General features: G+C 45.1%; 1 protein-coding gene across 1 annotated transcript in view; it reads right to left on the bottom strand.

Annotated features, from left to right (window-relative positions):
* The window catches only part of EIF3H (eukaryotic translation initiation factor 3 subunit H), a 386,817-nt gene that overhangs the window by 307,793 nt on the left and 64,112 nt on the right, over positions 1 to 14,912 (bottom strand). Inside the window, exon 2 of the mRNA XM_078686862.1 lies at positions 5,625 to 5,781. Within this exon, the coding sequence (XP_078542988.1) occupies positions 5,625 to 5,781 (157 nt within the window). The remainder of the gene's footprint in view (positions 1 to 5,624; positions 5,782 to 14,912) is intronic.

Raw genomic sequence — 14,912 nt, 5'->3', positions numbered from 1 at the left:
AAAACCTGGCTATGGGTTTGACAACCCGAAAAGGACAGAGTAAATAAAAAAATGTATAATGGGATACTTTAATAATGATTACTTTTTATTTGAGCCGTCCTTGAAGCAAGTTTGTGGACTAACAGTCCAAATCTCTCTAATTATTTAAACACTTGAAACCCACCCCACAAACATTTTTTATGTGTTTTTTTTTTTAAGACTTCTAAACTGCTTTACACCAAAGCAAGCACAGAGCTCTCTACTTGTCAAGTTTGGTGCAATTTCATTTAGATGTTTTTTTTTTTTCTGTGGAGAGCTAGGTATCCTATGTGAGGTAAAATGTGAAAGTTAAACTTGCCTACACCCGCCCTGACCCAAACTCCACCTCCTGATGGTTGTGAACAAAACTTGCCATGTCAACCACAAATCGAATTAAACTTTTTTGTTTTTTAAAGGAACATTTTGTGCAGATTCATAGAACAGTTCTTACGTTATTTACAAAATAAAAACTGCCCCTTCAATGGAAAACCTGACCGTACTATAGTTACTGAGTCACTTTTAGGGGTGGGCGGAATTTGCGTAATCGCGTTAGGCAAATCTCCGGGAACACGCGGAATTGCTTGTTCGCGATGGTTTTTTACTGTTCGCAATCGCTGCTTGCATGCTCAGGGGGAAATATCTCGTGAACACGCATTTGAGAACGCAAACAACCAAAAATTTCATGAAGTCTCGGAACGCAGAATTTTGGGCAATTTCGCGTTCTACGCGGAACGCAAAATTACCCAAATTCCGCGAACGGAACGGAATTTACCACCCAGGCCTAGTCACTTTGCATGCTTAGTTATATGTATATATGAAACAAACAAAGTAGAAGTATGTTCAATGTTTGGTCAAGCTATGGAAATAGTTTAGGTCCTTAGTTTAAAGAGGTGGGTTTTGATATTTCAAATTCCATTAGTGTTGATCTAGCTCTGAAATTCAGTTGTCATTAGGTAAAAAGTGTAAGTTCAAGAAGGTGGAATGGCTGAAATATGAACAATGAGAAGGGAAATTTTGCTACGTCAGAAGTGCTGGCTGGCTGGTCTTGAATTATGCGAATGGTTTTTATGTGAGTGGTTTTATCAAGATGAAGTATCTGAAAGGTATAGTATGGATTTCACTTTATACCAGATGCCCTCACGCGGCCTAAAGTTCATTCACAATGAGACCAGGGTTACCAATTTCCATTCATCCAGTTCTCTAAAACTCATACTTTCAACCTCTCCGCTTACTCAATTCACCCCTCAATTCCAGTTTCAATATTGGGTCAATTTTGAAAAGGGAATAAGGATTCAATCTTTCCTTACCTCATTCACTGCCTTTTACCCCCAAGAAATAGGAGCATCCACCTATGAAATTATGGAGGGTACAAAGGAGGGGCTGACGGAAGATTCAAAGCATGCCTTGATTTGCGATTTGGAAATCCATGTGGTCAAACATTTTGAGACTCTGATAGTGGTAGGATAGCAACAGTCTTCCTCCCACTGTGGATGCATGCACAAAGATATTTCTTGGAGCAACTTCCATCCCTGAAGAGTAAGTCGGGTTGTCTCTCTGATGTTTTAATAGACACAGCAGAAGAAGACTTCTCAGATTTTGGCTATAGACCAAAAAGTGTGCCTACTACCAGAGGTTTGAGATTTTCCTTTTCAGAGCTGCCTTGAAAGATTGAAGAAAAAAACAAGCACTGGCGTTGCCAATAGGTCTCGCAGTAGGAAAGTTGGAGCTATTGGTTTTGTAAATGACAAAGCCCTTTATGTTTTTAAAATGAAAACAAAAATAAAAGGCATTGTTATTTGCAATTGTAATAGCTACAACTTTCCTACTGCGAGACCTATTGGCATAGCAATAGGTCTCGCTTTTGGTACCTTATAAGTATTTAGTTATGCAGCACAATATCCTTGGTGCAACAACATCAACTGTTGCATGGCTAAGCACGTATAAGGTCCCAAAGGCGAGGCCTATAGGCTATGCCAATGCTTGTTGTCATTGGTGATGGGCGTGACATCATCACAGACATCATTGCACTTTTACGCTCCTAAAATGTGCTCACAACCCACCAAATATTTCTATATTGTAACTTAGCATTTTTCATGTACTCTGTGCAGTGGCATTAAAAAGAAGTCTTGTATATATGACACATACCACAACACTGCAGGGCATTGTTTTTCATGACCGAAACTGAGTTTCACTCAAAGCCAGGGTCTCACACCACATGCATAAGCCAGACATAATGTATTTGCAAAGACTGGAAAAACAAAAAAAGCATCAAAAAAGGATTGCATTTTCTATAGAAAATGGGTAATAAGGAATTGATTGTAAAAAAAAGTGTGATGATGGAAAGCATTTTTTCAGATTTAAAATAGTCCCTCATTCAAGAAGCACTCCGTAGGAGGACTGATACACCAAACAGCTAATAGCATCAGACTGACTGAGCCAAAGTGCACTCTGAGTTAATTTTGTTAAAGAGTAAGAGCAGGTTGACACGGCTGCACTAATAACCCAGACCTAATTAAAAAAATGCTAAAAATATGAGCATCCATATCTATTTGAAGAAGCTTTTAACTTGTTGTCTGGTTTCTGCCTATAGGCGTTCTCTGTCTGCCTTCTGTCTCTCTTTGGTTCGAAGAAAGTGGCTTCATGTAGTCTGCAGAATTATTGGCTTAATGCGACAAGCAATAGGTGGTTGGATGGATGGACAGAGACATGAGAAATAGGAGGAAAGGTTTGGATACGTGGATGGGTGATTGGTCTGCAGCAACATATCTGCGGATGACTGTCATACAAACGTGGGTGAATGATGAATGAATGGCTAGAGGGACAGTAATTATAAAACAGTGTTGACGTCATATAGATGACATGAGCTGTTTCATGCACTAGTATGTACTCTTTGGTTTCACTTTAAGTCAATAAACCTACATTAAACCTAATATATATATTTTATCTCACTTGTCACACATTTCACTTTTATCGTCGTGAAAAAAAAGTAGTGACTTTTCTTAAAGTTTGAGTGACAATGTCAGGACTTCCACGACTGGGGCATCGTCTCTGTAGTCACAAGCTGTGTGCAAGGCCCAGACCTCGCGCCCAGGATGAATGCTGCAACAGGTTGTTTTAGAAAGGTGAACCTTCGCCCTTGCCCATCTGCAGATAATCTTTGGGCGTGCTGCTGAAGTCACGGCCGTGTCTTCTGGCAGTCAGATAGACTTCTTCTCGTTTCCTTAATTCCTTGTAAGGACATCTGATTCCAGGGCATTCGGACTTCTAAATACTGCTTTGCACTGCCTCGGGGACCTGGTGTTTAAGGAAAAGCTTCTAAAGGGACCAGGAGCCAAGGGCGGGAAAACGTTGGCTCGGCTACTGGCGCAAGGCAAGGAGGACAACTTGAGGCATGTCTGCTGGGGTCAAGCTCAACCGTTAAGTGACAGGCTGTGATAAGTGGGAGGTATTTTTCAGCTTTGCCCAGTTGCGCACCGCTTGTAAGGGACGTTTACTGTCTCACACTCCAGTATGCACTGTGCACCCTCATGTACATTGTGGAAGGGTGCAAGATCACACACTGGGGCGCAGTTCTTGCCACAGGGCAAACTACCAACCTCCAGACACAAATCTGTGAGCCAACACTCACGAGCACACTGACAAAATGTAAATCCTGAACTCTGCACTGCACTAAAATTGTATGACGTGACATCTGAATGGTCATGGGCAAAAACTGCTGTGAAAGGAGTCCCGTTCCGACTCCGCAAACACAGACAGCAGGAAACAAAACACATCCAGGAGACAGGCTGGGGAGCAGGCCCCGGGGCCAGCGTGAAACCAGAGGCGGGGAGGTCTGAGCTCCGGGGAGGCATAGAGAATCAGAGGGGGTAAGGAGGGGCACGGAGGAGGTGGGGGAGGGGAGGAGAAAGAGAGAGAAAGAAGGTTGTGAAGGCTTGGGTATGAGAGAGTAAGGGATAAAGGAACGAAGGGGATATTGGGGAGGAAACATGGAAAGGCACTTATGTGAGCGCCCAGCGTGGATTACAGGACACACGCGCACCTTCTACAGTGAATATGGTAATATCTCTTAGTTAAATGCGGCAAGTTCCTACTGGGAGGGGGGCCATCCTGAGCTCACTGCGCAATGCCACCTAAGGACAAGTGCTCCAAGTTCAGCACATCCGGAGCCTTCCTGGGTCTCCCGGAATGTGATGGCAGAGACAGAACAATGCATACAGCAATCGTAGGCAGCAGACGCACTGTGCGCCTACTACAAGTAGTATGGTCATTTTAAGCTCTCCCATATAGAGCGAGCGTACTCATAGCAGCAATCAAGACCTCTGCCGAGAGGTTCTCCATAATGCCGTCTGAGCGCGAGTGCCCCCAGGTATGTGCCGAGAGGTTCTCCATAATGCCGTCTGAGCGCGAGTGCCCCCAGGTATGTGCTCAAAGGGGGGGGGGAGGCACACACAATGTAGGGGTCGACTACCTCGGGAAGTGCGGGTGGGTATCGACGGGGTCAACAAAAACAAGCTAAAACCGGGAAAGCAAGAAAAAAAAAAGCAGAGGGGACAAGGAAAGCCGTAGGGGGGGGGGGAGGGGGGAGGGGGGGGTCGGGAATGCGAACGAGGGGAGAAGTGTGGCAGGCAGATGGATGCGCGGAGGGAAGCCGGATGGGGGCGGGAGAGCCTGGTGGGGGGGGGGGGGCGCAAAGAGGAGAAAAGAAATGCGACACGGCGGGCAGGGGAGGGGGCGGAGCGGGTTAAAAAAAAAAAACAAGACGGAGGGAAAGGCAGATAAGGGGAGGGGGGAGGAGAAATGCGACACGGCGGGCAGGGGAGGGGGCGGAGAGGGTGTGAAAACAGCAGGGGCCTGGAGTGCGGCTGAGGGAACTGATGTGCACGCGCTTTTAAGCTCAATGCACATGCGCATTGAGCTTAAAAGTCACGGGCACTGCAAGGAATCGCCACGATTCCTTGCAAGTTAGTTAAAGAGTGGTTAAGCCCCAATAGTCTCGCAAGCTCGATGCGCATGCGCATCGACAGGCGAGACCTAAAAAGGAGTGTGAAAAGTAACCTTGCTTTGTGATACACAAATTAAAACATTCAAAGATGTGGCTATTACCCAAATCGTGAGGTGCCTATATATATTTTTTTTTTTTTAAAGTGTTCAAAATATGAGAAGCCCCAGAGAAGTCGGTACTTGTGTGTGGCCGAAAGACACAGAAGGTGGGTGTGGAAATTGATGCTGTGTAAATCATGGAGCGGTGTGCACACACATGGAGAATTTGCACCAAAAAAAAGTTTACTTTTTTTTATATTTGTTGAAGCTCTTACTGTTCATCCCTGCCAACAAAGGCAATTTACACTCAGTTGACGCAGACGGCTGCAATACTCTTATTATCAGGCCTTAACATTGTTGGCTGTTACTTTACAATAAACTGAGTAGAACAGTTCTGGGTGTGAGACGTAGACCAGAAGCACCAGCTCAAACCTCAATTGGAAGTTTTTTCTCCTCCTCCATGTAAATTTCTTCATACAATATGAAATACAATTAAGCCAACGCAGCATACTATAACGGATACTGATTGGACTGTGGCCAAGCAAGCATCCTCATGCATTTATTACCTTCATCAAAGTCTGCATCATCTTCGGTGTGTTGAGGGAACGGAAAACAATTCGTGATTTCAAGTCGGTCTTCTACCACAAGCCCGAGCAGCACGCCCTGGACCACCTCACTGCCTTGCCCTTCTTCTTGGTAATGTTTAATAATTTTCAGCAAAACCTAAAAACATAGCAGAAAAGACACCAAAGAAAACTTATTTTAAGAATGTACTGGACATGCTACAACAGCCTCTATTCATCAAAACAGTTCCCCTTACACCATAGATTCATTTTCTTATTCTTTTGAGGTCACGTTTGGCATCCGCGTCTGGTGGGCCTATTCGAGTGACCTTTTCCCTTTTAGGTGCTTTAGAGCCATTAGTGAAAATGTGTGATTTTTTTTTTACTGGCACACAAAGACACAAAGCCCCACAAACAGTATTCAATAATGGGCGTTGTACAAAACTGAAATGAGTTCAATGTGGAGCTTTCCGTGAGGCCACATCCTTTTACCATCACTTGTTCAACAGAAAAACACAGAAAGGACACTTATATACCGCACACAATACTGATGTGAACTTACACTAATAACTATATAAAACAGTGTTACAGACATTTAGGAAGAAAGACTTTGCATGATAAATACATTCATTTGCTGGTTGTATACAGTCTAATTCTGAATCGCATAAATGATTAATAAAGAGCTTTGACCCAGGTAAACCATCTAAGTAAATTTCGCAAATTTTGAGTATTCCTGGAAATGTACGACTGCTATAGGCTGCCAGGCATAGTCCTGGAATATTGTAAATCTCAAATATGCCCAAGAGCTACATCAAACTAATGAGTGGATTTTAGACTTATGCATGCCATGCTTAGTGTTGTGGGCCCCTACTTTTCAAGCATTACACTGCAATAGATACCGTAATGAGCAAAGTCTAACCCTCATTCCTGCAAAACACAGTCCTGACGACAAATCCTGTAGCCAGGGGGGCTCACCTCTTCATGCAGAGGCTTGAGACCTGTACTATTTTGAGAAGTTACAGATGTTTATTACACACGCGGCCTGTTCTGGCACAGCAAAATCTAAGTTACAAAAAGAAAGAACAAGACTGCACAATGTTTTGTGGCAACAGTAGCTTGAACTGTGGCTTCACAACAAGGTGCCTTGATGGTGAAGGCGTAGCACAGGAAATAATAGGTGGTTAGCACAGACGGGGAGGGGCATAGCTTAGGGAGGAGTGTTTAGGGTGTTACACCCTCCTGTTAAATGTATTCTCAAGTAAATAGTTGGACACAGGTGCTTTCAGTCGTGTATAGGGAGAGGTCGGTCACATTTCACCAGGATTTTTACATTCACACAGACAAAAATACACAAACACACACTCCACCTCTCTTCTCTGTTATGAAGTTCTTAAAACTGTTGGTTATTTTACAATACATTGTCCTTTTAGTAACCTCTAACAATCCGCACTGCTATTCCTGCCCACTGCCCCTTAAACCCACCTACTTACGCCCTGCTTCTCAAATAATGTTTTTACCAATATATGCTGGCGTTCATTTTAGGAAATGTGAAACTCACACCTCCCCTATCCCAATCTTACGGTCTAAACTACGCCCCTGCAGATAGGAACCGGTTTATAAGCCTACACAGCACCACCCTAGCCACAAAAAGGAGGGAATAGACCAAAAAGATAAAACACAGCAGAACACAAAACTCTGCCTCCTCAACTCTAAAACATATGGCACATGGCACAAATCAACACAATAAAATAAAGGAAACATAGGAAATGCATGAAGCACAAACAACCCACTCATATTGAAGCTCGATTAAAAGAAATGCGCATATTATCCCCTTCGTTGAGCAACACCTCGCAAATTGACTAAACAGACGGAAGCACAGGTTGGAGCACGTGGCCTCAGAATACAGTAGGTTTGGGGGGGTCCATATTCACTGAACATGGACAAGAACTAAGTAGATCGCGTGCGGGGAAGCCCCGATGCATTTTTGTAGTTTAAGGCGCCAGCTTTTCACAAATTCAGTGATGCCCGTTTCAGGACACCAAAGCCCACAATCCGTCAATCCCTGCCAATCCGTAATTACAGGCAAACAAGACACCACGGGGACTAATGTCCGCGAGGGGCGAAGGGAGAGGCGCGCGCGGCGGAGATAAGATCGCGCCAAGCCGAGCGCAACAAGCGGACCTTATTCCAGCTAGGTCTAATCCATCCTAGCAAACCATGACGGAAGAAAGCTGCATGTCCTTGCTGCTAACAAAGCACTATTGATTTTCATGTCTTTAGGCGAACCAACCGCCATAATGGATTTCAGCCCTGCTATTCTGTGGAAACGGGTTTTGCATAAATAACGTAGCTGAGGTTTCTGCACACATTCCAAGTGTAGGAAACCGGAGGCTAGATTTACATGGTCAAACAATTCACTGGCTAACGACCAGGCGTAAAGGGGGTGGGGGGAGAAGCATCATTAAAACATCTTTTAGATGTACTATGCTTGAAGATGTGAATTACAAAAGGGAAAAATCCGGTCTATGAGTTCAGCTACGACCAAGGGCTGCGTTAGTGCTGTTAATTGTTACTTGGAAAATTTAAGTTACAACCACCAGTAAGAATCAATTGAACACAACAGGTTTCAGTTTCATGCATATAATAACAAACTAGGAATTCATAATTTGCCAATATTTCTGCTAGAGCACAGTGGAAATGCAAATCTGTAGAAAATGTATGATAGAGCTGAAACATGCATGCTGTAATGAAATGGGACATGATGACACAAAACAATGCAAGGCACCCACACAATTTAATCAGGATTTTGAGGACTATTGTTGTCAATAGGACTCAGCAATTTATACCAAGCAAACGAGACATGCAAGGTGTCCAAGGCCAGATACCATACCTATCGTCCTTCCCAAGCTTCACATGGTCAACATTTCCCATAATGCCAAATGCTAAATGAAGGCAAAAGTGTCAAATCAGTCTGACAGTGTCAGACTGGAATTAAGACGCGTATTAGTTGATCAGCCAGGGCTTGCCACTGATTGTATAGAATGCTGGCCAAACCTCAGATCTTTAGAGAAAGAATCTCAATTTAATTAGTTTAATGATTCACCATTTAACCCCTTCGACGCTGATGACGAGCTGGGCTCGTCATGAGGTAGCCTCCTCGCACGCTCATGACGAGCCCAGCTCGTCACGTAAAGTGCGATTTTAAAAAACCCAGCGTACGGGCGGAATTCCGCCCGCACGCATGCGGTTAAGGCACCCCACAGGGAAGAAAATAAAAAGGAAGCAGGTCCTTTTGGACACTGATCTTATATAGCCTCGTACCCCCTTTCTAGATGGAGATATGGGAAATGGGCCCACTGGGTATAGTCATTCAACAAAAAGGGACTGCTGAAGCAGTAAAGGCAGGTACAGCTTTGTTATTCTAAGCGATAGTTTGGCCCATCCCAGTGCCATTTGTACTTGTGTCTCCTTGCCCATTAGGTTTTTTTCTTGCGATTTCTCGGCGTTACAGTGTTTCACTCTGTTGATTTGTCACCATCTTGGACAGAGGCCTCCATGGACCACCATTTCTCCTGCCCATGAGCCACTCCCAATGCGATCAACACCTGCGTGTTTGGCTTGCTGTTCTGTCACATCAGTTTAAATGTATCCCCATTGGTCGCAAGTCCCCTTTCGTTGAGTCTCCCTATCTTCATGCCTCCCCTATTCACATCTCTCCCCAGGTGATGTGGCCTGATAAGCGATGCAGTGCTTGAAATGTTATAATGGGGATGTATATTGCAGTATATGACTCATATAGTAGGATGTGATACATTGTGAGGAGTTGTTAATGTTGCAAGCAGGATTCTGGATGATGCAATGTTTTTATTAGCATGTGGAATCTGGTAAAAGTCTACAAAATTGTGTGATGTAGTGTAGGGTTGCATACTGTTGAGGTAGTAATGTAGTATCATGATGGAGCTCTGAAATGGTAAGGGGTGGAGTTATTCGATGTGGGCAATGTCAGAAGGTGTAATAGGAGGCTTTCCCAATAGGTTCATGTTGTCATGAGAGTTATAGCATATCATGCAGGCACGGTTACATGTTCTGAAATTCTGTTAATGGTTGAGATCTGATGCTACACATTTTTTTGTTGTATGGTGCAATAAACTGCAAAGAGGAAATAGTGTTGGAATCTATGGAGTGTTGCATAAATAGGTGTGGAGTGATTTACATGGATTTGATGGGTCGTACCATGGTGTGACAGCAAGTGGAAAGAGAGAGCATTGAGAGGTATTGGGTTCTTGGATTTGGCCAAGTGATGTGCAGTAAGTATTCAAATGTGGGATGTTGAACAGTTCTGTTTTTGAAGAAAATCTGGTGATATATGTTGCAAGTGGGATATGTGTGATGTACTGTGGCAGCACTGTATGAAATTACGTGGTGTGTTGTGATAGGTTGTAATGGGATTTGTTGTTTAATGGCGACTGTACACTGAGATGACGCATGTTGTGGTGATATCAGGGCGATATGTGGTATTTCAAGGCAGAGTGGGGCATACAATGGCTTAGTAATGTGTTATGATGTACAAAGCTTTTTTTGCAAAATGCAATGGAATATACAATGTTGAATAGTATAATGAAGTGTGACGTATTATAGCCGTATAGCCCGGCTATACCGGCTATTAGAGGCCCTCTCCAGCGTTAAAGGCCTGAGCCGAAGGCGAGGGCCTTTAACAAGGGATAGCCCAGCTACGAAGGGCTGTAAGGCTATTAGAACATTCTGCCACTAGAGGGTAGAATGTTCTAACAAATAAAACAAAGCCTTAAGGGAGCGTGAGGGGATTGAAATCCCCTCAGGCTCCCTGAAGCCTTTGTTCACAGCCAGAGCGGTGAACAAAGAAACATTGGAATGTTGGAGCTCCGGGCTTATACCAGCCATTATAACCCTGTGCTACTCCATTGTTTTCAATGGAGCTCCCAACATTCCAATGTTCTAATAAATTGTAAGGTATAACTTATTGGTATAATATATCGTGGTGTGTGTTTTCAATCATGAGGCTAGAGCCATAAAGGACACACATGGTGATATTTTGCTCCTCGTTTCACAGCTGGGCAGAGGTGGGGGCAGGTTTTTTTTTTTTAGAGAGAGGGGGGGCAGCAAATTTTATGACGTCCAACTTGCAATATATTACTGTAAAAAATCATAATTTAGAGCGACTTTCTGAATGCTTAGTGGCATTTAATTGAGCATATATTTCTCTTCTGGGAGGGAAGAAGAATGTGGGTGCGGGATTCTGATGCACAACGGTTGCTTCTTAATTGTGGAAGGGACTCCGAAGGATAAAACAGGCAGGTGGGTGACATCAGATGGGTTCTTGAGAAGCGAGCCACTAATTCTGGTTTCCATTTATAACCCAATCAAGATCATGAGGGGATCCTGAACAAGACGACCAGCACCATTATCGAAGATAAGTTTGCCTCCCATGCTAGCGGTAAGGAAACTATGCTGAAAATTCTATATCGATGACACTACAAGCCAACACAGTTGGCAAGAATGAGGAAGAGGTAGCTCACTTTGCTGGTGGGAGTGTGTGGAAGATGGGAATTTGACAAATATACTGTGGTCTGCCCCACTTGAAATTATTCAGAAACTTGGCCTTGACGTTTATAGCGTAGATTATAGGCTCAGACCTAGCCAAATGGGGTAACGGATATTACTGGGTGGCCAAGCTACAGATATATACACTTTACATAGCGGCAAAGGTAGGCTTAACCTTCATCTACTGGTGGCTGCGATGCAAACTATCCTTTCACTGTGGGGACAGAGAACAAAGGCTTGAAAACCTATGGTGGATTTTGGGAACAGAAAAGATGTCTAAAGCAGCACGAGGTCATGGTGAAGTAAAAGTCTTTACTAAAGAAGTCGAGGATCAGGCTCCATTGTTTTGTAAAGTCTACAAAGAACTTTTTTGTCATGGTAGGCCGGGTTTCTTAAGGATATTAAACTATTCCAAGCTGAACACTACATCACAATACAAGGTCTCATCACCCCAGTGGAACTGGGAGTGAGCCCCTGCAATCAGTAGTGATAGCGGTTGGTGTGGGACAGCAGAGGGGAGGATATTCAAGGAGGAGGGACAGGCGTGGGGGAACGGGATTGTTTCGATGTTTAATATCATTGAAAGTAGTGGTTATGTAAACCAACCTAAACGCCAATAAATATGTATTTATAAGTAAAGTAACGGGTATGTATCATTTGGCAGTGCAGTCACTGTTCTAAGCAGACAATGTTGTAACCCATGTAGCGTCAAGCCAATAAGGGAAACCTAATTAAGCACCGCCTTGCTTTAAACAGAATAAGTCATTTTGCAGCAAAAAGAACGTAATGATGTCTTTGCACTTCGAAAACCTGGTTAAGCATACTAAAACGGTTCGAATGAATAATTAAATTTCTCACACACAAATTTGAAATGCTGCTGATGAGAGAGAGCCTTCAGGAGCACAACAGCGTAAGGAATGGCCTAACGGAACGTGCATACAAATGCACTGCAGGAAAAGGGTTTACTGCGTTTTACTTTCTTTCAATGCACAAACACAGTTAACACAGTTATACAACTGTAAAAACCAAAAACACAATCAGCCACCAGCCCATTTTAAGATGGGACTCTACGTCAGCTTCTCCTTTAGTTTTCTGGACGGCATATCATGAATGTCCTTCCAGGTGCCTTGTGAATACCCATCAGAAACAATACCTTTAATTGTGGGATTGCAAGGCCCGCCGACGATAATGGAGCAAAGGAGGAGGTGCGAAGGATGCGGAAATGTTAAACTCTCCAGGTAGGTCCCGTCACACTAACTAAGACCACGGGGAATTATCGGCCGCCTTGCACGTTGTCACAAGGTGGCAGACAATTCCGCCAGGGCCTCCCAGATAACAGCCAGGCTCGCGCTGCTGCTCGGCACTGCCATCAAACTCTTTCTGTTTACTCGTTAACGAGATAGTCCGACCTGCCCCTACCTACCAGCTGCTCTCCAGGCGCCACGGGAGCCTAATTGGCAAACGATACATCATACATGAAATTTTACTCACAAATAACAGGTTAACACTCCGATTCACGCAGTATGCACCCCGCAAACAGACTGCAAATCAATAGTACGAAGAAACATTTTATTTCCTACTGCCTTCACTCTGTTGCAGGAATCATTAAATATTTTATCATAGCATCTGTATCAGCCCTTAACAAAAAGGTAGCTCGGAAACAGTGAAGGAGGAAACATATTTAGCATTTTAGTTTGAATTGTTGGAAAGCCTTATGCTACCATTTTAAAATTCGATTGTCCCTCTGGAGTATTCAGATTTATTGGGAACAATTATTTCTCCTAATCATCTGCTCTTGGGGACACCAACTGGGAATCAGCACATTGTATTCGAATGCCATTTATGAGAATGTAATCTCATATTTTGGACTAGGGCCTTTTTTCGCAGGTTCACCCCCAGCCTTTTAGCCTTTAGCCTCTGGCATGGTGGTAGTGATTTTAGGCCTCTGAGCACTTTAGCACTGCGGCCCAGTGTAAAGTGCGTGCGCACTCTGAGTGCATGTGCTGAGGGTGGCCTGCCCTCCCATAGGAATGCATGGTGGATATGTGTGCCCATGGTAGTTCCTGATATGCGGGGGTTGCAGGGTCGAGTTTGGTATGTGCAAACTCGTGAGGATTAATGCTGTGCGATGGTGTGCTCAGATTTATTGTGTCTAGTGGAGAAGTGCCACTTTTAGAAGTTGGCATTTCTGTGTGCTGCGAGATGTGAATTGCCTGTCTGGCTTGTGAGTGACAGGGACTGGCTGGTGTGGTTGGCTCCAGGAGCCAGGATGAGTCTGCCTGGTGGTGAATAGTGTGATCTGCATGTAGATGGGAGGGAGGAGTAGCACCTGGGACCAGAATAGGGCTGTGCCTTCCCTCCACAATGCTGGGTCCACCCCCTGTGGTGTGTCTGATGTTCCTGGCCTGCCTTGTGAATAGAGAGGGTAACTGAGCAAAACAAAGTGCTCCAGAACCAGTTGCATCTGGTTCTCCCCTTGCCTGCACCTTTTAGACAAAGGATTTTTATGTATAAAAGAAGGGGCTGTGACCCCATGAAAATGTTCTTGTTTGTGACTTGAATCTACCAGGGGCGTGCTGCTGTTGGGGCTCAGGGGAAGGCAGCCTCCCTGGGCCCTGCCCAGCCCCTGGATGCCTGGAGTACTTATTTTTCTGGGCCCCTTGTTGCCTTGCTGGAATATTTCCAGGACCCTGAAGAGACTTTTGGGACTGCCCCAGCACCTTCTGAGTGTTGGCCTTATTTTCAATGTCCCTGGCTCTCTCTGCGCGTTATCCCCCTCTGGAAGTGCTTTATTTTAGCCTTGCAGCACTGGGCTGCCTTCATTGCCATCATTATTTCTAGTGCGCAGGTGCCCACCCTGCGTCTTCGTTTTATTATATAATTAATGCGGGTGCCCACCCCACTTATTTGTGTTCCTTAGCGGGTGACCACCCTGCATGCCAGTGTATTTTTAATTTCGAGGGAGCCCACCCCTCATTTGCCCAGAAAAATCACCGCCGTGGCACCGGGGAAGAGTTTGACCCGAGGAAGCAGCCGCCGACATCATCCTGGTGCCGCGTTGGGATTGGTCCCAGCCGGCAGAGACTCCTGCGGCGTCACTAGGGTGGAGCGCAGGGATTGGCTCCTCCGGGAGGTCTTCCCCATGCTCCGATCCAGGAAGCCCCAACTGCAGAGGAAGTGCTCTTTATCAGCGAGGCTCCCCTAGCGAAGGGAGAAACCAGCAGCTGAAGCAGAGTACCGGCAAGGAGAGAAGCCTGCCTCCACCACACTCATGAGGAGAGCGCCGTGCGCAGCCCAAGGAAGCCCCGGTGAGTGAGGCAGGGCTGGGGGGGGGGCGGGCACAGCGAGGTCACGTGGTGTGCCTGATCGAGGCTCAAGGCTATTGGTACCTCAGAGTGGCCCGTCTCGCAGCGGTCCGCTCCAACAGTGGGCGCATTTTGTTCCTGAGCGCCAGTCCGCTCCAGCATTTGGCCATATTTACTTAAAGGGTCCAGTGGGGTCCTCAGGGGTCAGTGATACCCCAGTTTGGGCATAATTGTTCTCAGAGATCCGTGGCTCCACCATGGGCACATTGGTGTACAGCACCAGCGTGCTCCACGCTTTGTGGGGCCAGTCCCTGCTCCCTACATTGCACCTAATTAGTTAAGGAGCCAGAGGGCTCCTAGCGACATGCTTTATTTCTAGAGCCCCGTGGCTCTAACATTTGGCCAC

The sequence above is a fragment of the Lissotriton helveticus genome, chromosome 4_1, assembly GCF_964261635.1.
Source record: "Lissotriton helveticus chromosome 4_1, aLisHel1.1, whole genome shotgun sequence".
Classification (NCBI taxonomy): domain Eukaryota; kingdom Metazoa; phylum Chordata; class Amphibia; order Caudata; family Salamandridae; genus Lissotriton; species Lissotriton helveticus.
Note: the sequence above shows the minus strand (reverse complement) of the source record. Positions and strands in the feature narration are given on the sequence as shown.